The sequence below is a fragment of the Hyla sarda genome, chromosome 1, assembly GCF_029499605.1.
Source record: "Hyla sarda isolate aHylSar1 chromosome 1, aHylSar1.hap1, whole genome shotgun sequence".
In the NCBI taxonomy this organism is placed as follows: domain Eukaryota; kingdom Metazoa; phylum Chordata; class Amphibia; order Anura; family Hylidae; genus Hyla; species Hyla sarda.
Genome location: NC_079189.1, coordinates 403,091,753 through 403,119,564, shown reverse-complemented (window position 1 = coordinate 403,119,564; position 27,812 = coordinate 403,091,753). Strand labels below are relative to the sequence as shown.

Sequence of the window (27,812 nt, the reverse complement as noted above, 5' to 3'; positions counted from 1 at the left end):
AAGTAGACACAAAAGGAAGAAGTGGAAATCCAGATGTTAACTATTCCAATTTATTATTTCTTAGACTTCTGGAAACATCTATTATTACTTGTACATTTATTTTTATTCTTTTCTCTTTTCACATAATAGGAAATTCTTTCCTAAAAGTGTTGGTCTCTTTTGGAGGTATTCTCAGTCCATTACATTCTATGTACTGAATATCAGAGTGAAAGATCTTTTAAAGATCAATAAATAGTTCAGGCCAGTCCTTCTCAGCGGCTTCCATTCAAGACTTATGCCTGTTTATTTCTGTGTCTAGAGAATATTCCAGTGACTCTTCTTTGCTTGTAGTTTAGAACTTGAGATTTATTAAGAGTTCTGAGAGCTTGTTGATATCATTAAGACACGGCTCCTTTTGGAGTATAAAATCCACTTTCGTGTCCTGAAAAGGAAATATATTTAAAAGATCACTTCTGAGCCGCTCAGTGTCTATGTGGGAACGAATACTTTTATCTTCTTTCTCCTTATATCCAGCTGGTTTTCTATCTCGAAGGTTGAGGACTTCTGTTTGAGAAGATGGTTTGGGTTGAGCATGGACAGCTCTTCGTCCAGCAAATGAATGACCTTTAGATTTGGCCCTACAGAAATAAAATATTGTTAAACAGAATGTAATACTCTACAGATATTACTACAAGTTAGTAATAAAATAAAACTAACTTTGGCAAAGAACTCTTTGTAAGGAACTTGTCCAAAGGTGGTCCATTTCTCCCTAGAGGGTCATCAGGAACCATAAAGATGTCTCCAGCAAATGTAAACTGCAGCAACCTGGATATTTCCAACACAGGAACAGAAAAAAGGAACATGGTTAATACAAGGAAATGTACAATATTTAAGAGTTAATGGTAAGTTGCTTTGATATGTACCTGTCCTTTATAATATTCTGCCAAGCCTGAGATTCTGCAGATAAATCCCGTAGATAATCATTTGTGACTATTACGCCATCAGTCCTTTCTGCCAGTTGAAGCATAAACCTGTGTTGGATAAGAAAGTAAATGCACATCTTGTATTACACAAAAAAATACAAGCAGTCATGTTTAGGCGACAGAGTTGAATCTATATAATAATAAAAGAATAAAAAAAAGAAACACTTTCTATTAGGGCCTCGAGCACATGATCATATCTGAAACCCACAAGGAACTGAATACAGTGGTAAGGCATTTCAATGAAGCCGCAATATGATATACAGTGGGGCAAAAAAGTATTTAGTCAGCCACCAATTGTGCAAGTTCTCCCACTTAAAAAGATGAGAGGCCTGTAATTTTCATCATAGGTATACCTAAACTATGAGAGACATAATGAGAAAAAAAATACATAAAATCACATTGTCTGATTTTTAAAGAATTTATTTGCAAATTATGGTGGATAATAAGCATTTGGTCACCTACAAACAAGCAAGATTTCTAGGTCTCACAGACCTGTAACTTCTTCTTTAAGAGTCTCATCTGTCCTCCACTCGATACCTGTATTAATGGCACCTGTTTGAGGTTGTGGACAGGTTTCTTTTATACAGATAACAAGTTCAAACTGTTACACTCCAAACTCCACTATGGCCAAGACCAAAGAGCTGTCGATGGACACCAGAAACAAAATGGTAGAAATGCACAAGGCTGGAAAGACTGAATCTGCAATAGGCAAGCAGCTTGGTGTGAAGAAATCAACTGTTGAAGCAATTATTAGAAAATGGAAAACATACAAGACCACTGATAATCTCCCTCAATCTGGGGCTCCACACAAGATCTCACCCCATGGTGTCAAAATGAGCACAAAAACAGTGAGCAAAAATCCCGGAAACCACATAGGAGGGACCTAGTGAATGACCTGCAGAGAGCTGGGACCAAAGTAACAAAGGCTACAATCAGTAACACACTATGCCGCCAGGGACTCAAATCCCCCTGCTTAAACCAGTACATGTATGGGCTCGTTTGAAGATTACTAGAAAGCATTTGGATGATCCAGAAGAGGATTAGGAGAATGTCATACAATATGGTCAGATGAAACCAAAGTAGAACTTTTTGGTAAAAACTCAACTCGTCGTGTTTGGAGGAGAAAGAATGCTGAGTTGCAGCCAAAGAACACCATACCTACTGTGAAGCATGGGGGGTGGAAACATCATGCTTTGGGGACCAGGATGACGTATCCGTGTAAAGGAAAGAATGAATGGGGCCATGTATCATGAGATTTTGAGTGAAAACCACCTTCCATCAGCAAGGGCATTGAAGATGAAACATGGCTGGGTCTTTCAGCATGACAATGATCCCAAACACACCGCCCGGGCAACAAAGGAGTTACTTCGTAAGAAGCATTTCAAGGTCCTGGAGTGGCCTAGCCAGTCTCCAGATCTCAACCCCATAGAAAACCTTTGGAGGGAGTTGGAAGTCCGTTTTGCCCAGTGACAGCCCCAAAACATCACTGCTCTAGACGAGATTTGCATGAAGGAATGGTCCAAAATACCAGCAACAGTGTGTGAAAACCTTGTGAAGACTTACAGAAAGTGTTTGACTTCTGTCATTGCCAACAAAGGGTATATAACAAAGTATTGAGATTAACTTTTGTTATTGACCAAATACTTATTTTCCGCCATAATTTGCAAATAAATTCTTTCAAAATCAGACAGTGATTTTATGATTATATATAATTTTTTCTCATTATGTCTCTCATAGTTTAGGTATACCTATGATGAAAATTACAGTCCTCTCTCATCTTTTTAAGTGGGAGAGCGTGCACAATTGGTGTCTGACAATACTTTTTTGCCCCACTGTATCACAGCATGCTTCATCTAATTATATATACTATATTCTGTTTATCTGACTGGGCTCTTTTGTTGTACATGTTAAAAGAAAAGTCATGCATGAGGCCAAGGGGAAAGTATATGTATGCCACTGAATACATCTGCCTGTTTAAAAAAAATAAAAAATAAAATAAAAAAGGACCTGATTTCTGCTGAGCATCTTAAGTGGTGTTCTCATTTAAAGTTATCCCTTATCCATAGGAAATGGGATAACTAGTTGATTGGTGGGGCTCAAACTGCATGGATTGCTAGAATAGCGCAGGTTGCGCATGGGTGTCCAGCTCGCCATTTGTTGTCTACAGAGCAGTGCTTGGCAAAATTCAGAAGCTATTCTGCTTTATGGGTTTATAGGCATTGAGTGGAGTGCTGGTCATATGCAGTTTACTCCTTTCATTGCGGGGGAGGGTGGGGGTCCTTTATCTGTTCTGATGTTCGAAGGAGGTCCCCGTGGTCATTCTCCTCAACGATTCCCTAGCCATGCCCTTTCCTATTGATAGGGGATAGCTTTAAATTGTGGGAACACCTCTTTAACAAAAAATAAATTAAGAGGATGGACCTTGGCTCAAAAAAACCATACAGGAAGGTTACATTATATATCATTATATTTTCTTTATATTGTTAATGTAGACGATAAACCATGAACAGTGCCCACATACAATCACTAATCCAGAATAATGTAATGACTGCATGAATGTAACATTTACTTTGAGTCTTTGTACTATGTAATGATCATTTAACCTCCATAGAAAATCTTCTACACAAGATGATTATGATAACTGCTGTAAAGAGTGCAGCATTTGCCTATAGCAACCAGATCGCTTCTTCCATTTTTAAAAAGGCATCTAAAAAATGAAAGAAGTGATCTGATTGGATGCTATAGGTAACTCAACAACTTTTCCTCTGGACAGGTTTTGATAAATCTCCCCATTGGTTTGAATCAGCATTGTGTGTTTTTTTTTTTTTTTATTTCTCAAAGTTGATCGCCACGTCTAAAGTTAAAAAATATGCTTCCCGGCAGCTCAGTCGGGCTGATCAGGACCACTGTGGTGAAGCCGCGGTGTCCCAATCAGCTGTACGGACGCGAGGAGGATCCCTACCTGCCTCCTCAGGATCCGATCACCGAATGACTGCTCAGTGCCTGAGATCCAGGCAGGAGCAGTCAAGTGGTGACAACACTGATGAATGCTATGCTATGGCATAGCATTAATCGGTATGGGAGGTCAGTGTAATGCATGTTATAGCCCCTAGAGGGGGCTATAACACTGCATAAAAAAGTAAAAAAAAAAAAAAAAAAGAAAAGTTAATAAAGATCATTTAATCCCACCCCTAATAAAAGTTTGAATCACCCACCTTTCCCCATTTAAAAAAAAACAAAACTGTGTAAATAAAAATAAACATATGTGGTATTGCGGCATGCGTAAATATCCAAACTATAAAAATGTATTGCTAATTAAACTGCATGGTTAATGTTGTACGTGCAAAAAAAAAAATTACAAAGTCCAAAATAGCATATTTTGATCGCTTTTTATACCATAAAAAAAATTAATAAAAAGCGATCAAAAAGTCAGATCAAAACAAAAATGATACAGATAAAAACTTCAGATCATGGTGCAAAAATTTGCCCTCATACTGGCCCATACATGGAAAAATAAAAAAGTTATAGGTGTCAGAAGAGGACAATTTTAAATGTATACATTTTTGTGCATGTAGTTATGATTTTTTCCAGAAGTACCTCAAAATGAAACTTACATAAGTAGGGTATCATTTTAATCGTATGGACCTACAGAATAAAGATAAGGTGTCATTTAAACCTGCACCTGTTGGGATAATCACAGAGCACTAATAGTGCAGTGCCAGACCCAATCCACTGTTCCTACTACTATATATTATCTAAAGTGTATGGTGACCTTCCAACCAAAATGAGGTTGAGAGAGAGAGATAGGTTGGGCATGTTAGATTTTAACTGCCTCACCCTATTGTTATGGGATAGATAAGCCATTGCAAGAGATGTCTGGCTTTAGTTTACCCATCCTATCTCCATAGAGGACACATGAATAAGCCAAGAGAAGTCAAGACAGATAGCTGCTGGCCAACAGTAAGGTCAACTTATTTGTCAATGTTCCCCACAGATTGTAGTCGATAGCTGGGGGGACCCTGCAGGGGAACATTTTGTGATCATTTTATTATTAGGTGATCCTTCCAACAAGTAGGGATTGTTTAAAGCAGAGAACATTTGTAAACTGATGGCAGTAGATTAACAGGAAAACTGCATAATATGGATTAACTTGTGGGACCGATCTAGAAACTGACATGTAGCCTATTCTTTATATTGATTATGCTGCTCACAGGTTGGTCGGGCTTTACCTTTCAGCATTACCTGTCATCATAAGATGTAATTCTTTTGCCTTCGACTGTTCTTGAAGGGGTAAATGACAAAAGCCCAAGATCATTCAGCTCAATCAGGAAGTGCTGCTCTATGAGGAGACATAAAATGATCATACATATAAGTTATGTATCTGTTTTACAAAGGGTTACTCATGTATGATTTCTTTAAACTGTTATCGATGAATGGCGTACAGGTACGCCCTTGCATCCTGGTACTTAAGGACCAGGACGATTACGCATGCTATAAAAATATAATGTTAATTAAACAGCACTGTCAATGGTGTACATGTAAAAAAATTCAAAAGTCCAAAATTCCGTCTTTTTGGTCACTTTGTATACCCTAAAATAATGTATAACAAATGATCAAAAAGTCTGATCAAAACAATCATGGTACCGATAAAAACTTGAGATTAAGGTGCCAAAAATTAGCCCTCATATCACCCCGTATATGGAAAAATAAAAAAGTTATAGGGGTCAGAAGAGGACCATTTTAAACTTACTAATTTTGGTGCATGTAGTTATAAAATTGTTTAAAGTAGTAAAATAAAGAAAAACCTATAAAAATTTGATATCCTTTTAACCGTATGGACCTACAGAATAAATATATGGTGTAATTTCTACTGAAAAGTGCACTGCGTAGAATCGGAAGTCCCCAAAAATACAAAATAGTGTTTTTTCCCCCCCAATTTTCCCCCACAAATATTTTTGTTCCGGGTTTGCCGTACATTTTGTGGTGAAATGATTGATGTCATTACAAAGTACAATTGGTGGTACAAATAAATAAGCCCTCATATGAGTCTGTAGGTGCAAAATTGAAAGCGTTATGATTTTTAGAAGGTGATGAAGAAAAAATGAAAGTGCAAAAACGGACAACTGGTCGCGCAAAAAACAAGCCCTCATCATAGTCTGTGGATGAAAATATAAAAGAGTTATGATTTTTTGAAGGCGAGGAGGAAAAACGTAAAAATGTAATTGTCTGCGTCCTTAAGGCCCAAATGGGCTGCGTCCTTAAGGGGTTAACTGAGGGGCAAAACTGTGGAAATAGTGATTTCCTTAAGTCCATCAAAGTCCATCTTTCTTGTGCCCGCCCCTGAAGCTAGTCTGAATTCTGCTCGGTCACTCTTCCATAGTCCATAGCCACTCTGGGAGCCCGGGCAACAATAGCGAAAGTAGGGTGACTCTAGGAACCGTCACAGCAGCCTTTAGGGAAGACACAGGGTTAGGAAGGACCAGGATTACATCAGCATAAAGCCATATGACGTTCTGACGGCCTCAATAGTTATACCTGAAACTCGCTCGTCCATCCATATAGCCTGTGCAAGAGGTTCTATAAATAGTATATAGATCATGGGGGAAAGGGGACAACCCTCTCTGGACCCATTGGTGATCAAGAACTCGTCAGATACGGGACCATTAGCTAGAACTCAGGCAGATGGGTTAGAGTAGAGCGATTGGACAGCAGATAGGCACATGGGCTTTGGGGGTAACATCCTAAGTACCGAGAAGGCATAAGACCAACTAAGGCCAAAGCAGGAGTATTATTCCTGCTCTATCCAGTGGAATATGTTAAGAAGGCGCCTAGTATTGTCAGACGTTTGGCATCTTGTAACAAACCCTGATTGATCCTGACTAATTAGACGTGGTAAAACTGACGCTATCCTAATAGCTATTAATTTGGTATATATCTTAATGTCCTGGTTTAGGCGAAAATTCTGGGGCTCTTCTGTAGTTTTCCCAGGCTTAGGAAGAGTAGTTATGAGTGTTTGAAGATTTTCTTTCGGCACGGAGCCATCATGCATGGCTGAATTACAAAAATTCCTCAAGAAAAGCGAAAGGGTAGAGGAGAAAGTTTTGAAATAGACATTAGAAAAGCCATCTGGTCCTGGGGCCTTGTGAGAAGGGAGAGAGCATATCACAGACTGAACATCAGTGGTAGAAAATTCTTTACAGAGGTTTGCTAGTTGGTGGTCGGATAATTTAGGTAAATGTAGTTTGTCTAGGTAAGATTGCACTAAAACAGAATGATCTGGGAGGGTGGGTATGGAATTATTCAAATTATACAGTTAAGAATAAAAAGCACTGAATCCATTAGCTATAGCTAGGGGAGTGTAAAGCTTAGTATGATGAGTGGGATGAACCAACATTGGGATCTTTGATTTAAGCCGTTTAGCCGTGAGCCGATGGGCTAAAAGCTTACCAGCCTTATTGTCCTAGGAATAGTACTGGGCTTGAGTTTTATGCCCCCATCATGCCCCCTCCCATAGACTTGCATTGATGGGGCATGGCCATGACGTCACGAGCCTCCGCCCCGTAGCGCCATTAATTTGGCACAGAGCAAAGTTCACTCCGTGCATTGGATGTCTGGGGTGCCGCAGCCGTTGGGGAACCCCACAATGAAACATCTTATCCCCTATCCTTTTGGATAGGGGATAAGAGGTCTAGGGGCAGAGTACCCTTTTAAAGACAAATTCTCCCCAGAAAGCAGAAAAGATAGGTATACTCTAATGTCTGTAGATTTGCTGCTCAGATTTGTAGAGAAAGCATTACTTTTTGACCAACACTATTGGACAGGTATGATTTCCACAAACATATCATTAGTGTGTTAACACAGCTAATTTATGTCCTGTGACATTTTTGGGATGCAGTGTGAACTGTCTATGTTAAGATCTATTAGGTCTATCGTGGAAGTAGATTCTAAAACATGGAAACATTTGGTGGCATTATTGGTGTAACTAGGCCTGAACACTCAGCAAACATCATTCCAGCAATGACATAACAAGCACGGTTGTTTTTTTGGGTTTGGCCAGGGAGAATCAGAGAGGACTCTCCTTTGCTTCAAAACTTCCGAACAGCAGCTTGATGTTATAATGCCTCTAAAGTACCTGTATAGTAGAACAATCGTATCCCATTGAAACCTGGCTATGAGCTGCACCACAAATGCTTCAAAAAGTCTGAGCAAAACTTCATAGGCCTCACTACAATTAGAAAAATGCAGCATACCCAGAAAAAGGAAATAAACCATTAACAAAAAAATAAAACAAATAAAAAAAAAAAAGCCATGAACATTTTGTTTGACAGCCGTGTAATGTGTGCCAGGCCACAGCTTTATGGGCATTGTAAACTCTGTAGTTAATATTTTGGACCAAAGTGGCATCAAAGATTTGCCCTTAGAAAAGTAAAAGACTCTTAGATACTTGCCTTTAGCTTTGCTATCCTTCTTCATCCTCCACTGGGGAACAAAAACAGTGATGTCTCGATGTCCTCTGTCCCAGAAATACTGTACAGCCAGTGCAATGCCACGACAGGAGAAAAAACGGTGAAGACCATGTCTAAAGGGGAAGGAAAGAAAGATTATTGAAACCTGCCATATACTGCACTATGAAAAATGAACGTAATCTTTCTTCAATTTAGATATCAGTTATTGGCGTGGCCTACACCTTGTTTACTAAGTTACACACAATTCCTGCTAGGAATAGATAAGATTGCCCAGGGAACTGTGGCCATTAAATATTGGATGACATGCAGGGAAAAGAAAATGATATTTTCAAATAAGAAAATAAAAGTAAAGAGGAAAGTAAATGCCCAGTGCTGTGTATGAACAAACATCATTCTGACTTTTTAGGGGGAATTTATCATTGGTTTTACCTTGGTTTTGTGGTGCTGATTTGTCACACGATTAGTCTCAGCTGCTGCTTAGAGACTTTTTATTGAGACTTTTGCTTAGAAGCTTTGTGTAACGATGCCATAGTCTGGTTAACTTTATGCAGTGGTCATGAATATATCATAGAGATTGGTCTCATAATTTGTTGCAACTCTACTCCAGCCCAGACCTGGCTTACAAAACCGGCTGTGAACAGCATTTCGCAAAAAAGTCGCACAGGTTAAAAAGTCGCAGAGGTGTTGCACTGAAGTTTAAAAAAAAGTAATAGCACCATATTTATCACATGCCATGTGACCATTTCATAAATCTGGTGGACATACACATTGTTATCACACAAATTAAAGGTCTAGAAAAATCCTTCACCACCACTGATAAATTCCCCCCTTTGTACCTACATTTGTCAGAGCATGAGCATGAGAAGCATTGAGAGAAGGGAGTTGAAGATGGCAGCGGGCGGCTGTTTAAAGAGTTGAAGAGGAGGAACCATACAAAGTAGTGTACCGATATGTACTAGCACCAAAAGCACCAAATGCCCTGTACCATTTATTAAATTTGCTAGGGGATAAGATGTCTTAGTGCCGGAGTACCCCTTTAAGAACGCAGGGCTTATTGATATGCCCTCTTTCCCTGGTATTTAAAGGATTTTTTTTTATTTGACTATGCTACAGAGGCTGTAAAGTTAGTGTAGTTCATAATATAGTGTCTGTACCTGTGCGTGATGGTTTTCTCACAATTCTTATGTGATTTTTACCCCAATATTTATTTTTAACAGCATACAAAATGACTGTTGTCTCAGATTTTTCCCAGGTTGCAATGCGGCCGAGACCTGACCTCACTATTCAGCTGATGACAGGGAGCCTGTCTGCTTCAATGGGTGGAGCGATCGCTTGGTGGGAGAGAGATCAACTGCAACTAATGCAACAGCTGCAGGCACCCAAATTGAAAACCACAGGTCTTTTGAATAGATGCAGCTCACTTATGTTTCAATGGGTGGGGTGGCTGATGTGTGCGAGGGAGGAAAATGGAATTATGGGATTTGTAGGCAAAATAAGAAAACTCAAACAGGAAATACCAGTTCAGAAAAAGGTAGCCACAGTGTTATGGTAATCTCAAAAGATAGCCATTTAGCCTCAAGACAAGCGCAGACCCTTCATTAGCATGTCCATTACTGTCTGGCAGATAGGTACTAAAGTCACCTTATAGTGGATAACCCCTTTAAGGATACAGGGCGTACCTGTACGCCCCTATGCCCTATGCCTTAAGTGGATTTGAAGTGAGTGCAGGAGCTGTGCTCGCTTCAGAGATGTGAGTGTTGGCTACCATCAGTAGTCAGACAATCACTGTTTATTTCGAACAGTGGCGATCCCGCTGATGCCAGTCATTTAACCCTTTAGACACTGTGATCAATGCTAATTACAGCGTCTAAAGTGAAAGTAAAAGTCTGCTCAGAGGAGCTTACCGAGCGTTGCAGGGCTCGGTAAGCTAAAATGATGGAGAAGGGTCCCCTTACCTGCCACCAATTGCAGACTATAGCCAGGCTATATCAGTGTATCGCTGATCTCACTGTGTAATACTATGCCATAGGCAAAGCATAATACAGTGAATGCAATCTAATGATTGCATATAAAAGTCCTATATATATATATAAAACTCAATGTGTGTGTGTGTATGTGTGTGTGTGTGTGTATGTATGTTTCAGCATCACTTCCAAACGGCTAAAAAGATATTAACATGAAACTTGATACACATGTTACAAATATGTCAACTACAAACATAGGATAGGTAAATTAACCCTTACCCACCCCCATTTGCGAATGTTGGGTTTTTTGTTTAAAGCGGTTATCCAGATATAGAAAAACAGAGCAAATTTCTTTCACAAACCTCTCTCCAGGTTGGATGTGGTTCTGCAGCTCAGTTTCATTGAAGTGAATGGAGCCAAGTTGTAATACCACACACAACCTGGGGACAGACGTGGAGCTGTTTTTGAAAGAAATTAGATCTGTTTTTCTATTCTTGGATAACCCCTTTAAAGTCCTATACAAGTCTATGGGAAATATATGTTACTGAATACCTTACAAACGGCTGGAGATATTTCGATAATACTCGGTCACATGTACTTTTATGTCCACTAAAAATATAGGATAGTTAATTTAACCTTAACCTACTCCCATTTGTGAAGGTAGGGGTCTTTGTTTCAAGTCCCATGCAAGTATATGGAACTTCCAGTACCCTACTCCACAAGCTCCGCTCTTCATCCCCTGGTGAGTGCATCAGTCCAGCTTGCAAGCCAAACCCCATCTCACAAAGACATGCCCACCCTTTAAGCCCCACCCCTTTTATTATCTACCCTTTATGTGCATCGGTCTGGCTTGCAAATGTCGCCCACTCCCACAAAGCCACGTCCCCTTCTATTTTCAGCTTACAATATCTTCATCACAACTCAGCCCCACCTGAGGGCGGCATATAAGGACAGGATATAAGGTCGGGATATGAGGACAATATATGAGGGCAGGATATGAGGCCAAAAGCTTTCTCCTTTGTTGCTTTTTCTCCCCAAAAAGATTAGTAAGGAAAAAATGGGCAATGCCGGGTACTTAGCTAGTAAAAAATAAAAAACAAAGTCCCTACAATTATATAAAACTCCCTCCCCTAATAAAAAGAAAATTACACTTATTTTTCCATTTTACAAAAAAATGCACATATTTGGTATTGTCACATGCATAAATGTCCTAACTACTAAAATATAATGTTTATGATCCTGCACGGTAAACAGCGTAAATGTAAAGAAAATACCAAACACCGAAAATACTGATTTTTTTATAGCATCATATATCAGAATAAAAATTATAATAAGCGATCAAGAAATCCCATCAAAACAAAAATGACTGATAAAAACTACAGATCACGGTGCAAAAATGAGCCCTCACACATCCGTATACAGAAAAATAAAAATGTAATGGAAAATTTTATGTATACCAATTTTGTTAAATAAAGCTTGCAATTTGTTAAAAGTAGTACAATGGAAAAACTCCATAATTTTGGTATGGTTTTAATGGCACTGACCTACAGAATAATGATAATGGATTATTTTTACCATAAAGTGCAGCGCGTAAAAGCCAAACTTCCCAATTGCAGTTATCTTATACATTCCTGCCCACAAATAATAATTTTGTGATTTTGCGATGCATTTTATGTTAAAATGAAAGGTGTCATTACAAAGTACAAATGGTTGAGCAAAAAAAAAAAAAAAAAAGAGTTATGCATTTTAACCTGTTCAGGACGTGGGGCGTATGCATACGCACTGCATCCCGAGTCCTTAAGGACGTAAGGCGTATGCATACGCCCGTGGGAATTCCGGTCCCCGCCGCTAGCCGGTTGGGGACCGGACCGGGATGCCTGCTGGAATCATTCAGCAGGCATCCCGGTACATTGCCGAGGGGGGTCCTGTGCCCCCCCCCATGTCGGCGATGGCAGAAAATCACATGTCAATTCAGACATGCAATTTTCTGCTATTCTGGACTGATTGGGTCTCTGGTGACCCGAACACCCGGAAAATAGGGATGATCGGAGTTGTCAGTGACACCCCCGATCATCCTGCAGGATAAGAGTGAGGTCGCAGTGCTGCGATCTCCTCCTATCCCCTGCCATTGGTCAGAACTGACTCTGAACAATGGCAGCGCAGGACAGTAGGCTGCCATGGAAACCCCCCGTTCTGCCCACCCCTGGATGTCAAGCAGAAAGGGGGGGGGGGGGGGGGGGTTGGGGGGAATGAGACCGGTACCTTACCTGAAGACGGCGTGGGGACCAAAGATCATTGTGGAGACTGCAGAGATCCCGGCTCAGGTAGGGAAACGACGGTGGGGGGGAAACAAAAGTGAAAGTAAAGCAATCTTTACTGTGGCAACCACTAGGAAGACCGAACTGCAACTCGCAGCATGCCCAGACAGCCAAAGGCTGTCTGGGCATGCTGTGAGTTGTAGTTTTGCAACATCTGGAGGGTCACAGTTTGGAGACCACTGTTACAGTGGTGCCCAAACGGTAGCCCTCCAGATGTTGCCAAACTACAACTTTCAGCATGCCTAGACTGCCCAGGCATGCTGGGAGTTTTAGTTCTTTAACAACTGTCCCTTCAGATTTTGCAATTTTCATGACATTTTTTAAAATTGCTGCTCTACTTTGAAGCCCTCTAATTTTTTCAAAAAGTATAAATACCGTATTTATCGGGGTATACCATGCACCGGCCTATAACACGCACCCTCATTTTACCAAGGAAATTTGGGTAAAAAAAGTTTTTTACCCAAATATCCATGATAAAATGAGGGTGCGTGTGTGCGCGTGTATACCCAGATATACCCCCAGGAAAGGCAGGGGGAGAGAGGCCGTCGCTGCCCGCTTCTCTCCCCCTGCCTTTCCTGGGGTCTAGAGCGCTGCTGTCGGCCCTTTTCACCCCCTGGTTATCGGCGCCGCTGCCTGTTCTGTCCCCCTGACTATCGGTGCCGGCGCCGATAGCCAGGGGGAGAGAAGCGGCGCCGACAGCCAGGGAGAGAGAAGGGGCAGCGGCACCCATTGCCGGCGCCGCTGCCCCGTTGCCTCCCCCCATCCCCGGTGGCATAATTACCTGAGTCGGGTCCGCGCTGCTCCAGGCCTCCGTCGTGCGTCCCCAGCGTCGTTGCTATGCACGGCGCGGCGCTCTGACGTCATGCGCCGCGCCGTTCAGCGCATAGCAATGACGCCGGGGACCCCCGACGGAGGCCTGGAGCAGCGCGGACCCGACTCAGGTAATCATGCCACCGGGGATGGGGGGAGGCAACGGGGCAGCAGCGCCGGCAATGGGTGCCGCTGCCCCTTCTCTCCCCCTGGCTGTCGGCGCCGCTTCTCTCTCCCTGGCTATCGGCGCCGGCACCGATAGTCAGGGGGACAGAACGGGCAACGGCGCCGATAACCAGGGGGTGAAAAGGGCCGACAGCAGCGCTCTAGACCCCAGGAAAGGCAGGGGGAGAGAAGCGGGCAGCGACGGCCTCTCTCCCCCTGCCTTTCCTGGGGTGTATCGGCGTATAACACGCACACAGACTTTAGGCTAAAAATTTTAGCCTAAAAAGTGCGTGTTATACGCCGATAAATACAGTATGTCCATTTTATGATGCCAACATAAAGTAGACATATTGTATTTGTGAATAAAAATAACATTTATTTGGAATATCCATTTCCCTTACAAGCAGAGAGCTTCAAAGTTAGAAAAATGCTAAATTTTCTAAATTTTCATGAAATTTTGGGATTTTTCACCAAAAAAGGATGCAAGTAACGCTGAAAATTTACCACCAAAATAAAGTAGAATATGTCACGAAAAAACTATCTCAGAATCAGAATATTCGGTATAAGCGTTTTAAAGTTATTAATTCGTAAAGTGATGGTGGTCATAATTGCGAAAAAGGGCTCAGTCCTTAAGGTGAAAAAGGGCAGCGTCCTTAAGGGGTTAAAAGGAAAGGAGGAAAAAACAAACACACAAAAAAAAAATCTCCTGACCCCACCCCCTCCCTTACACACACATGCTCGCATCAGCTGGGTATGCATTTGGGGAGGATGCTGCTGCCAGATACATTTGGGGGCAGCTTATCTTAAAGGGGTACTCTGGCGCTAAGACATCTTATCCCCTATCCAAAGGATAGGGGATAAGATGCCTGATCGCGGGGGTCCTGCCACTGGGGACCCTCGTGATCTTGCACGCAGCACCCCGTTACAATCAGTCCCTGGAGCATGTTAAGTCACGGCCCCGCTCCCGTGTGACGTTACGCTTCGCCCCCTCAATGCAAGCCTATGGGAGGGGGTGTGACAGCTGTTACGCCCCCTCCCATAGGCTTGCATTGAGGGGGCGGAGCCGTGACATCACAATGCTCTGGCCCCGTGATCGCCAGTAATCAGACCCGCAGCGAACATGCTCCGGGGACTGACTATAACTGACTTGCGTGCAAGATCACAGGGGTCCCCAGCGGCGGGACCTCCGCGATCAGGCATCTTATCCCCTATCCTTTGGATAGGGCATAAGATGTCTTAGCGCCGGAGTACCCCTTTAACTTTGAACAAAATATTCAGGGATGTTTAAATCTAAAATGTCCAACATTCACAGTTGGCAGAAAGTTGGGAAGCCACCATTTTACATACAGAAGAAGAAATCTGCGGAGTCTCAAAAACTTGCTGTTTAACATCATTTCTTTTATCTCTTTTTTTAGAATGATCTGCTGGATCTGGTAAAGATCCTTAGCTCTATACTTTTACATTGCTGGTTTATCATATAATGAAATAGACAAAAACTTCATTCTGATGTTTACCATTATGTCCTTACCTGCATAACTTGCAACCTAATTATGATCACTCATGGACAAAACTCTGATATTGACTCGAAATAATCTCTTATTGATGGTCTATTTATTTATATATATATATATATATATATATATATATATGGAAATATGCAAAGCAGCTCATTACATCACCTTTTCAGGTAATGTTCCCTGGTATCAGCTTAGCTCCTGTTTATATTCCTTAACAGGAGCTAAGCTGATACCAGGGAACATTACCTGAAAAGGTGATGTAATGAGCTGCTTTGCATATTCCCCTACCCAGAATGCCCGCGGAGTGCTTAATGGCCTTCTGAAGGAGTGGTGGCCTCGCCCTGAGGTAAATACTCACCCCCTTTATATATATATATATATATATATATACACATATATATATATATATATATATATATACACACACACACACACAGTATGTCTCAAGAATGAGCACACAATATTTGTCATGAGTTGTTGAATGAGTCATGGAAAGTATCAGTATCACATTTCAAAGTCAACACAAGAAAGTGAGAGGAGCAAAAGGCGTCCATAATAGATTATTTGCCATTATAGAAATGTATGATAAGTGGCTCGCCAACACTCTCCATAAGTAGTGACAGCAACAGTACAGCCTGACAAGTCATCCAATGTGAATCCTGTATGTATTATTTGGACATAAGTCCAAACAGGGAGCACAACTGGCTCCAGCAGTGGACTTCACACCACTTTCTGTAAGAACAGCTTGTGTACTTTTTACCAACATTCCTTGTTAGTATTGAATTGACACAAGCCATAGAATGCTGTGTCCTGCTCCCTGAAATGCGCTGCTCCACTGCTAATGTAGGTGACCAAGCTGCATATTGCCAATCTCCAGAAATCCATTCACAATGTAACCACATTTACATGTGTTCGCTGCAATGCAGAGCAATTCAGGGAGCGTGGCATGGTGAACTTTGGCCACATGAGTTGTTTGTCCTTGCCTTAATGGGGAAATCCAATTATTATAATGACAAGTCAGATCATCATCATCCCCCAGCTGACTCCTATATTGAAAAGATACAATTAGATAAGTTTAACCATAACTCTTCATGTATAGACAGATACTTATGTGACTGGAAATTTCTGACTCATTTCTTACTTATCTGCTCCAATGATTTCATTTAAGCTTTAACATGAGAATTATGTCTGAGATGAGAAGTTCAGTATAAGGCTGGGTTCACACTACCATTTGTAACTACAGTTCCCGTATACGGCTGGGAGGAGGGGGCGGGGCTTAATCACGGCGCCTGCACTCAGCCGTATAGGGGAACCGTAGTTAATGTATGTCTATGAGCCGACCGGAGTGAACCGCAGCCTCTGGTCGACCACGTTTTTGCCTGCGGTCGGGAAACCGCATACGGCCGAAAAAGCAGCCTACCGGAGGCTGCGGTTCACTCCGGTCGGCTCATAGACATGCATTAACTACGGTTCCCCTATATGGCTGAGTGCAGGCGCCGCGATTAAGCCCCGCCCCCCCTCCTCCTAGCCGTATACGGGAACTGTAGTTACAAATCGTAGTGTGAACCCAGCCTAACACTGCTGAGCTGTGCGCATGGGACCTGTATTGCAGTGTATGGACCCATAGGAACTTCACTGTACTGCACTGTATTATGGATATTCCTTTCTATGATAATGAAACTGCACTGTAAATCCCTACAAACTACTATTACTATAGTGGTATTACTCTGTATATACAACCTTTAAAGGTTGTATAGAGCTGTTATACGCCCATATATGCATGAGCCTTAATTCAGGTTTTCCAGATTACATGCAGTTGTTTAAACTTATCAAAATGTCATTTATTGGCTGATATATATATATATATATATGTATATATGTGTGTGTGTGTGTGTGTGTGTGTATACATACACACACATACATCCCCCCCTCCCTTCCCCCCCAAGGTTAACCTCTCTTATAGGGTATGCCCCTTCTCTTAAGCTACCTACTACCCTGCCGAATCAGGCACCCCTCAGGCTGATGGCATCTTAGGCTATTGTTATTTATAGGTTCTCTCTCAGTCCAGGTTACACAACTACAATATATATTTATAGATCTTTATATGGCACTTGCTAGTTCTTAGAAAACAAAACAGAAGAAATGGGACAGAATTTTACACATCATTCAGTGTACAGTATGGGGTGCAACCTCTGTACAGACATTGGGGGGAGATTTATCAAAACCTGTGCAGAGGCAAAGTTGCCCAGTTGCCCATAGCAACCAAACAGCTTACTTCATACATTGTTAACAAGGCATCTGAAAAATGAAAGAAGGGATCTGATTGATTGCTATGGGCAACTTTGCCTCTGCACAGGTTTTGATAAATCTCCCCCATTGAGTTAGCAAGGAGCTGTAAAGCCTGCAGTATGGTGACTGCAGCAGCTACACTAGTAAAATCCGTAATGCAATATATTTCCGCACGCGCATTTTTTGTCTATAGTAATTCTATATGTAAACTGTAAAAAACATTCAAATTTGGACATATACATTATTGAAATACTAAGGACTCTTGCAGGCAATGCTTCCAGTTTCATGTAAACCTATCGAAAAGCTTGATTTATTAGGTGTTTGACTGAAGAGAGTCACTTGCATATGCAATGTCTCTATTATGGGAACAGAATTGTTCATTTTACACTTTAGATGAAAGTTGTCCAAAGCTAAAGATTTCAGTCTCCAAACTAATGTGTATGGGGTAATGTGACATTCCTAAATGTGGGAAGAAGAAATGGACATAATGAATTTGCATGCTTGACTCCCTTTTTCAGAGATGTCTGGAAGGGACAGAGGTGTTTAGTAGTGCCATGGTGGAGACTGGTTATACTAGGACATAGAAAGTGCTAAGGAGCTGTATTTATACACACAATCAGCAATTTCAGCACTGTCAGCCTTTGACAAAAAGAATTAGGCCCAAGACCCAACACTGAGTTGGTTAACAGTTAAGTATATAAAGTGACGTGCAGTAGTCAAATTTACATCTATCACGCATTAAAATTATGGAATGGGACAGTGATTTGCTCCTGTGGATCTGGATTAGTACTTCCCTTTTATATTACCACTACTTGGCCAATGGTCCCCTAGTCCCTGCAGCAATGACTTTACAGGAGTGGTTTAAGCAATGACTGGTACTACCTATTTTGTTAGTTTAACCCATATCAGGTTAATTTAAACTTGTTATGTAATGCAGGAAAACCCAATATTTAAGGAAGATGGAACTTATAAAGTGGCAAAGTCGATTTAAAAGTGTCTTTTGATGGTAGATAGCTCCCTGATCAACAGTAATGCTGGGACCTGCAGATTCAACTGCAATTTATTGGGGAATACAGTACTTCGCAGCAACACTGCAATGAAGCTTTTCATAGTTCCCCTAGAAAACAATGGGCTGTCCACGTAATACATGAACATGCTGATTCCTCCACAGGGAGAGGCACTGTTTGTAGCTGCTGTGCACAATGGTCATCAATGAGGATCCTGAACAATGAACCTCCATCTATAGGGCAAATTCACATCATGTTTTGCGGATACATCACCAGTATGTTTCAGCATATTGGCACAAAAGCATGCCAACATATACCACAGTATACTCCTGGTGTGGTACATTGAATTTTAGTCTATTATTGACTACATTACGTTCATTTCCCAAATGTATTCAGTTTCTGCCTGGGACTTATCTCCTTTAGGATGCAGCCTGTCTTGGCCTAAAGGACGCAGCCAATTTTCATTTTTGCAGTATCGTTTTTTCCCGCTTGCACTTTAAGGGATATAACTGTTGTTTTTCCATCCACAGAGCAATATGAGAGCTTCTTTTTTGTGGCCAATTGCAATTACACTTTTCATTTTACCATAAAATGTATGTAAGCCAAAAAAAAATAAAAAATTGCTGGGTTAAAATTAGAAAAAAAAAAATGTTTTACAGCTTTTGGGGTGGTTTGTTTTTACACATTGCACTTCATGGTAAAACTGACACAGTATCAGTCTATGGGTTAATACAATAATAACACTACCCATATGTACATACACGTGCGTACATTTTATTTTAAGTTAAACTTTATTGACAAAATATGTATGCTTACAATGCATACAATCTATTTTGACCTCTATAATTTATTTTTCTCTATACAGGGCTGTATGAGGGTTCATTTTAAGCATTTTGATCTGTAGTTATTTTCTGTATGATTTTTGCTAGATGACACTTTTTATAAAATTTTCAGATATATAATGTGACAGAAAAACAACAATTCTGGCATTTGGTATTTTTTTTACATTCACAGCACGGGATCATAAACTTTATATTTTAATAGTTCGGACAAGGGTAACTGACAGGCTGCTCACCCGCACTAAACCCAATAAACTGGGGTTGGGTAAATAGCATTAAAACGAGGGGTTACTTACATTAATTGGTCCTGTAGTTGCAAAGTTCTGGCCTTTTGTTCCCCTTTTGCTAAAGCGCTTCTGTGCGCAATGGATGCGGGGAGCCGACCTGCCGTGCAGAGAGCTGGCCGATGCGGGGAGCTGGCCTGCTATGCAGCGCTATGCCCGTCCCTGAAATTACTATTCTGATTTCTTCACTCTTGCGTACTCACCCACTATTAAGCAATTGCAGCTTTTGCACCTGCTTCATATAAAGCAAAGACACTGGGGCGTACATGTATGCCTTGCGTTGTCTAGAGGTCAGAAGTGTGGTCTGCTACACTTTTGAGTCCCACAAACTAACAGCATACATTTAGGAAATGGACCAAATAGTTACTAGCAAACTTCATTTGGTTAATTAAACTCATTGGGCCTACTGGAAGTATGCCATGGTATACATCAGCATACCTTTTTGCCAATATGCCAACTAATACCTGCAAAACATGAAGTGAATGGATCCGAGGGGTACTCCAGTGGAAAACATTTTTTTTTTCAAATCAACTGGTGCCAGAAAGTTAAACAGATTTGTAAATTACTAAAAGTTATATGTTTAATACTAGCGCTGGAATGGATCCCCTTAGAGGCTGCCTTGATCTCTGATGAAGGTCGGCGTCCCAACTGAAACACGTCAGATTGCTTCTTGGCCCCTGCGCCCTGCTGTAACTGTGATGTCACATAGCAGTACATGGACCACGGTGAATTTTTGACTAACTCACAGCGCGGCAACACCGGTGAGACGCTTCCGGCCGAAGCAGTTCTCCCGGTGTTTATACCCGCTGCAAACCCCGGGATAGTCTCTACTACATCATAGGACCTGACCACCAGGACATCTCCTGCCATCTCTAAGGACTCTATATCTTCAGGATCACAAACAGAAACCAAAGGAATCAGGTACTCTGCAGTATAAGTTGACGTGATTATTGAATTAACCAACCTACCCGATATTTGGATAACGGGAGCGCGAATTCTCCTTATTGTCTCTATGCCCGCGGACCACGCTGAGTCCAGTCTGTGTCCGCTTACTTCTTTTTAGGCAACGTACTAGAGCCACTTATGCCCTATAGTGCGGTGGCTCTGCAAAACTGTCTGGACTTACATAGTGTGGAACATCAGATAACGCTTACACAGATCATCTACTATTGCAGAACTTTCCATAGTGTGAAACAGCGAATTACTTCTGTACCTGCTGTTTCACTATCTGTCCATATATTAACTCTAAACACCGATCTTGTATTATAGTATATAGATTGGGCGTTGCCCAGAAGTATCACGTACCAGCAGAATATACACTAGGACCAAGTACAGCGTGCCTGTCACTGTGTATCTATATAAACAACTGACATTGTTGCAAGAAGTCTTACTGATCACTACTATAGCAACAAAGCAGCATTACAACTCACACAGGATGTTCTCAATGTGAGTTCTATTGCTGTGATTTGTGTATATATTATTAAGAAGTGCCTGAGAATTTTACCATTGCATTACCATCATCATTATTTTTTCTATTTTATCATCATTATAAATCTTTTTCTTTCCAAGGGAGCCCTCTACCCGTTCAAAATTTCTACCACACCTGGATGAATCAACGTCACCGTTTCACTCACTACAGTGTTGACTATAGTAAGTACAATTAACCCACATACCATCACTCCTCTTTCTTGTGCGCCGATACACATACCCTTTCTTGTATGTTAGATTTGTAAATTACTTCTATTAAAAAAATCGTAATCCTTCCCGTACTTATCAGCTGCTGTATGCTCCAGAGGAAGTTGAGTTGTTCTTTTCAGTCTGACCACAGTTCTCTCAACTGATACCTTTAACCTTGTTAGGAACTGTCCGGAGCAGGAATTATAAGTTCTGCACTGCCGCAGATGCCGTGATCTGTATTGATCACGGCACCTGAGGGGTTAATGGCAGACATCAGTGCGATCGCTGATGTATGCCATTACCGGCGGGTCCACGGCTGCTGACAGCCGCCAGTACCGGCCGGGTATCGCCTGCGCTCGCATCACAGCCGCGTCGTTAATGTACGGCGCTGTGCACTTAGAGGTGCTATGCAGTGCCGTACATTTACGGCATATGTCCTTAAGGGGTTAAGGAGTTGAAGATGGAAATTGAAAACATTTTTTTAATCAACTGTTGCCAGAAAGTTAAACAGGTTTGTAAATTACTTCTATTTAAACATCTTAATCCTTCCAGTACTTATCAGCTGCTGTATGTTCCAGAGGAACTTCTTTTTTTTATTTTTATTTCCTTTCTGTCTGACGATCGTGCTCTTTACTGTTACCTCTTTCCATTTTAGGAACTGTCCGGAGCAGGAGAGGTTTGCTATGGGGATTTGCTCCTACTCTGGACAGTTCCTAATATGGACAGAGGTGTCAGCAGAGAGCACTGTGGTCAGACAGAAAAGAAATTCAAAAAGAAAAGAACTTCCTCTGGAACATACAGCAGCTGATTAGTACTGGAAGGATAAAGATTTTTAAATAGAAGTAATTTACATATACTGTATAACTTTCTGGAACCAGTTGATTATTATTTTTTTTTTTTCCAGTGGAGAACCCCTTTAAAGTAATTTATAAGAAAGATTTTGACTAACCAGCAAAAGTTAAGTATTATGAATTTGGTGTTACTTACATCTTAGCCACATTACTGCCATCTATAATAATATGCCGCAGATGGTCATTTCCTTTTTCATCTCTTAAATTTAGCTTAAATGGCGTCTGCATAACTTCATTGAATCTTTGGACTCCTGTCACAACAGGAACATTGCGTTCTTCTTTAGCATCCCTCTTTATCATTTCCTCCATATTCACAGGTTCCTGTTGAGCGCCACCATTGAACATATCCTCCTCTGGAAAGTTACTGTTCAATGTTGTGCGTTTTCCAGCACTGAAATGCACATCTACAGGGTGTGAAATGTTTGGTTCAGGTTGTGCGGCAGCATTCTGCTGAACCCATAAGTCCTGTTGCTGTTGGCCTTTTCCTTGAGCTTTAGAAGTCAGTAAATCCTCAGAATTGTTTTTTTCATTTAATTTCCTAAGCAGTCCAGTCACAGAACCATCCCCAATGTCTACAATTTCACTGGGTGAATAGCCACAATTCTTGGCAGCAGACTTCATCACTTCTAGAACAAATTCATCATGATGATCATCATCATTGTTGGAAAGGGTTTGTGATATTCCTTTTAACGTTGAAGGCCTGGGATTTTTACTCATAAGCTGATCATGGCTAGATTGCTCCATGTTAACTTTGTCAAGTATCTCAGATGGTTCCTGGATCCCATTTTCATGCAGGACTTTAAGAACAACAGATTCATGATAACCCATTGTCTTAAAAAAGTCTAAAAGCATGTTAAATTCTTTTTGAGTACCCAAAGAAAAGTGTGCTTGGGAGCCTGGTTCTCTCTCATCCCTTCCCATTATGGTATCAAGTAATCCGGAAATCTGCTTGAACTCATCATCTTCATATTCATCATCTAATAGTTCCACTTTTTTACTCACTGTAGGCTTCTCTTCGTGTTGACTACAGATGTAGGCCTTGTTTACCTCCACAGTAGCTCTCTTGTAGTTACTTGGCTGCACTGGCTGTCTGCTGTTATCCCATGTGCTATCAGTCGTCAGTACACGTGGCTCAGAGGCCCTATGGCACAAAATTCTATTAGTGGACTTTAATTTAGATGTATGCATTGGTTGAGATGTTCCACTCGTAAAGTCTGGATCTTGGAACTTTACAGGTGCAGTAAAGAAGGGCTGTTTGGTCATTGTTGTGTCTAAAGTTTGTATAGGTATCCTCTCATGGGTTATTGGCTGTTTTACTCTTAGATCTTTGTCCTCTTCCACTAGCAATAATATCTGTTCCTTTATGGAAGTTGGGAGTATTAGAAGGTCCAGGGAATGCTGGTCATTATGCTTCTCCACCAAATCTTTAAAATTCCTTTTTATGGAAACTTCTTGGTCAACTATTTTAGATGTATTTTCATCTAGGAAAATATGAATCCGACTTTGGGCCATTACCACTTGTTCTACCAGGCCAGAGATTCTGATACGACCAGGAGTTTGTGGTTTCACACACGCTGAAGTGGCTCGAATTAAACAGTCAAGGAAAAGACCTCTTGCCCCTACAAAAATACAATGCATTTCTCGTTGGTAGCCCAAATCTTCAATTAACTCTGGGGTGCATAATCCTTTAATATAATCCTGATTGAAGAAAGCAGACATTTACTTATATGGTCAATGCAATTATATTATTGACTCAAACTAAAGATTGACTGTACATAATGCAATTATATGCTTCTGGGAAAGTATGGTGACACTTAGTATGTCCAAGCTACCCTAACCTTCTAAGCAGCATACCTGCCTAGTTAAAGGGGTATTCCAATGATATTTCTCATCTATGCAGGTTTTATTAGTGGACATATAATAGCTGGGCTCCTAATCATCGCTAAAACTGACCCTTTTCATCATGAGGAGTTTCAATGTAGTGTAGTTAGCAGTATGCGCACTGCTGCTCCATTAATACTCTATGAGAGTGATGAGAACTGCCGAGTTTATTCATCATAGGTGTTTAAAGTTCATCGCTGGGATATACACTTAAACTATGGACACCTTTAAAAAAGCATTTTTATTCTTGCTCATATTCATACTTATTATGGTGCAAAAAACATTTTCTACAACAGTTTCTCTTCTACAGGCTCTAATGTTGCCTGTATGAGCTCTACTATCCACACTTGTACACAACCAATATGATTCTCACCTACAAACATTGTGCTTCTCTCCCTCTCTACAGTATGTGTGAGCTGTCCTCCAAATTTACATTTCTGGAATGTCCGCACAGAAAATCTTTGTGTGGACATTTCGGAGCCTGCGGGCACATAATATGCCGGCACTGGGACTGCACAGGAATGCGCTGTCTTATAGATGGCTATACATTACCTGTGAAGTCTGCAGAAAGAATTAACAGGTCGATTTCTGCGGACACAGAAAACGGAATTTCCATGCAAGAAATAAGTTCCATGTTTCTGGCACAGAAATTCCGCCGTGAGCAGAATCCCACTGAATGCAATGGGACTCTGCTGATCCGGAATCTCCAGCGAAATTCCAATACAGAAATTCTGCACTTGTGAACAAGGCCTAAACCTGCTATCTCTAATACTCAAAAAGCAGAATGTTTGTCTGACAGACTTATCTTTCCTGGAGTAGCCAAATGGTAAGACATTCATATTAACAACTATTTAGAAAGGTGTCCAAAGCTTATAAACTCTGTGTCAGCTGATTATTTAGAGATATTTATGTTATGTTCACAGGTGTAAAAACAGCTTTCAAAACAGCTTGGTTTGTACAGTCCAGGAGGGAGATTTATCAAAACTTGTGCAGAAGAAAAGCTGACTAGTTGCCCATAGTAGCCAGTCAGATCACTTCTTTAATTCTTAAAAAGGCCTCTGAAAAATGAAATAGCAATCTGATTGGTTGCTATGGGCAACTGGTCAACTTTTCCTCTGCACAGGTACAGGTTTGGATAAATCTCTCCTCAGGTGTTTTTGGACACTTTTTCACAGGTGTTTCTTGGGATTTTTTTTGTTGAGTAGGTGGGGATGGTTTAGGATAGATGCGTTTTCTGGCACAGTTTTGGGCACATTTCCACGCCCAAATAAGAACCCAAAGCGCAAAAACAAAACAAAAAACAACACGTTTCTTTTTAGTTGTCCCATTAATTTCTATGGTGGCTAGAAATGCCGAACCAAGCAAAATGGCACGCAAAAGTGACATCACTTTTTTCATCAGCATGGTTATTAAAAAGATGCATGTTTCTGGGGACAAAGATGTTTTTGAGGCAAAAACTCAGTATGCCAAAAACACACGAGCGGATTTTTTTGCAGGTTTTCCGCTGCATAATTGAAAGTGGGTGGGCTCTTCTCAGCTGTCCGCAGCAGATTTTCCGCAGTGGAATTTACGCTGCGGAAAATCTGCCGCAAGCCCCATTGAATTCAGTAGGGACTGCGGCAGATTTTCCGCAGCGTAAATTCCACCACTTTCAAATACGCACCGGAAAACCTGCAAAAAAATCCGCTTGTGTGAATGTACCCTAAGATTGAATCCTTATTGTCTTAAACTTTTCCTAAAGCTTGCGGCTTTCCATTCCTCTAGAATGGGATCCGACCTGGTCTTTGACTGTAAACACACAGGGGGAGATTGATCAAAACCTGTCTGGAGGAAAAGTAGCCGAGTTGCCCATAGCAACCAATCAGATCACTTCTTTCATTTTTAAATAGGCCACTGAAAAATGAAAGAAGCGATCTGATTGGTTGCTATGGGCAGGTTTTGATAAATCTCCCCCACAGATCGTGAACAGAGCCGCTGAGATTCCACACTTGATCTGGTATTGCTGCATTGTTAGGCCATTATAAACAGATACCATGGGAAACGTAAACAAAAACCAATGGAGACCATAAACGGAAACCATGATGGAAGTGTTAACAGAGCCTTGGCTGGATAAACTTTTGTTTATAAAATGATTCTTAAACGTCAACCTGAAACCCTTATAAAACAATTTCTTGTCCCTTCTTACCTTGGCCTTTATTATGTTTCTTTTGTCGCCTTGAAGCTGAACCCACATCTGCTGCTGTCCAGCTGATTGCAGGGATAAGGGATCTTCACTAAGAACTGAGATGTTCATTGTGACTCCAAATATTCTCTCGACATGAGGATGTTGGTCCCGAAGCTCTTTTTCCGATCCTCGAGGCACAGCAAATTCATCCATGCGGTCATGCGCTGCATCATACTCCGCTACAGCCATCAGGATTTTAGGTGAAACAGTTTATGCCTGAATTGAATGATATAATAATTAAAGGGCAGAAGCCATATACCGGTGACCCCCTCCTTTTCCAGCTCTGAATTCTTGGTGTGGTCACAAGTGACCACCTGGCTGTGCCTATGAGTAGCTCCGTCTCCAGCAGGTACATTAGTTGCTTCCTGCTAGAACTATATTTGAAATGGATATTCTATTTTCTGCACTTCAGTGTTTTGCACTTTCATGTCCTTCCTCATTCTATAACGTTCCTAACAACCCCTCCCTTTACGCCCGCCCACGTGCTCAATATTTTCTACCTCTTGCTATACACTTCTTGTTTATGCACTATTCTCCTTATGTTTCCCTTATACCACTAACCAGTTTATCAGGTACATTCACTGTGGCCCAGCTCCAGCCTTTACAATACTGCCATTCCTGATTTCTGTACGTACCATTAGGATATATCTGCCTTTGCTCTATAAACACTTCCTTAGCCAATCTCCACCTCCCCAGCACGATGACTGATGGGAAGTTCCTATGTGTGTCAGACTGGGGAATTCCACTTTTAGCTCACACAGGGGGGAGGAGTAAAGGGAATGTGGTATCTTCTGTCACAAGAGCTCAGACTGGTTTTGCTTCTCTGTCTGCAAGCTAAGAACCATGCATGCAGAGACTGAACGTGCTCTAGGCAGACTTGTGCTTACTATTTCCTTTTCATTTCATTGGGAAAAAAATAAAATCGAGGAGCACCCTCTGCTGGCAGCTCTACTAAACTTATTGTAGGCATCGCAGAGACATGCAAGTCAATGGAAACAGGATAAACCTATAAAACTATGGTTCTTTCTATACTACTAGAGCATGATAAAAAACAATACAATAGGGTCCACAGACAGAGGCACAATAAAGGGGTAAATATGGGCAATAAGAAAAAATAAATATATAAATAAATAAAAACATGTATATTATAATTAAATGAGGAGTAAAATGTTAGATGGAAAAAAGGCATAAGAGCTCATTGGAGATGTAAAAAGTGTGGATGATACAAAATATGTACTGAAAAATATGTGATAAATATATATATGATATTTAGGGGGATATTGGGATAATAAATGGTGTTGGATGAACAATATATATGTTGCCAAGAAAAAAAAGATTTGTTGCTGAAACAACACTATGTAGCACATTCAATATATTCATTTAGACCTAGGGGGGTAAGACAGCGTAATTTGAAAATCCAATAGTTATCGCTGCATTTTAATCATTTAAATCTATTGTGTCCTTCGGAAATATGTTCAATGGGGGTAATCATAAATGGTTCAAGCCGAGAGACACTGTGTAGCTGGAAACTAGATGTTACGTTGCGCCTATGCTTGTT

General features: G+C 41.0%; 1 protein-coding gene across 4 annotated transcripts; it reads right to left on the bottom strand.

Moving 5' to 3' along the window:
- Positions 1-28: 28 nt before the first annotated feature.
- On the bottom strand, positions 29-26,973 carry LOC130277554 (protein KHNYN-like). 4 transcript variants are annotated; one of them, XM_056528246.1, is made up of 8 exons: positions 26,890-26,973; positions 26,216-26,470; positions 22,286-23,847; positions 8,411-8,541; positions 5,205-5,301; positions 903-1,010; positions 697-804; positions 29-617 (listed from the first exon to the last, which is right to left on the bottom strand). In XM_056528246.1, exons 2-8 carry the CDS (start codon positions 26,441-26,443, stop codon positions 332-334), a joined length of 2,520 nt encoding a protein of 839 aa, XP_056384221.1. In that variant the 5' UTR covers positions 26,444-26,470; positions 26,890-26,973; the 3' UTR covers positions 29-331. The 4 variants fall into 4 exon arrangements, with proteins under 4 accessions (XP_056384221.1, XP_056384231.1, XP_056384234.1 ...); XM_056528256.1 differs by lacking the exon at positions 26,890-26,973 and adding an exon at positions 26,816-26,882; XM_056528259.1 differs by lacking the exon at positions 26,890-26,973 and having other exon boundaries at positions 22,286-23,768; positions 26,216-26,347.
- Positions 26,974-27,812: the final 839 nt, after the last annotated feature.

Excerpts from the sequence above, each read along its gene's own strand:
- LOC130277554 (XM_056528246.1), bottom strand. The coding sequence starts at position 26,443 with ATGGCTGTAGCGGAGTATGATGCAGCGCATGACCGCATGGATGAATTT. Across the intron at positions 8,542-22,285 it reads GGCAGTAATGTGGCTAAGAT|ACATGGTCTTCACCGTTTTT; the intron begins GTAAGTAACACC and ends CTTCCCCTTTAG. Across the intron at positions 5,302-8,410 it reads GAAGGATAGCAAAGCTAAAG|AGCAGCACTTCCTGATTGAG; the intron begins GCAAGTATCTAA and ends GTCTCCTCATAG.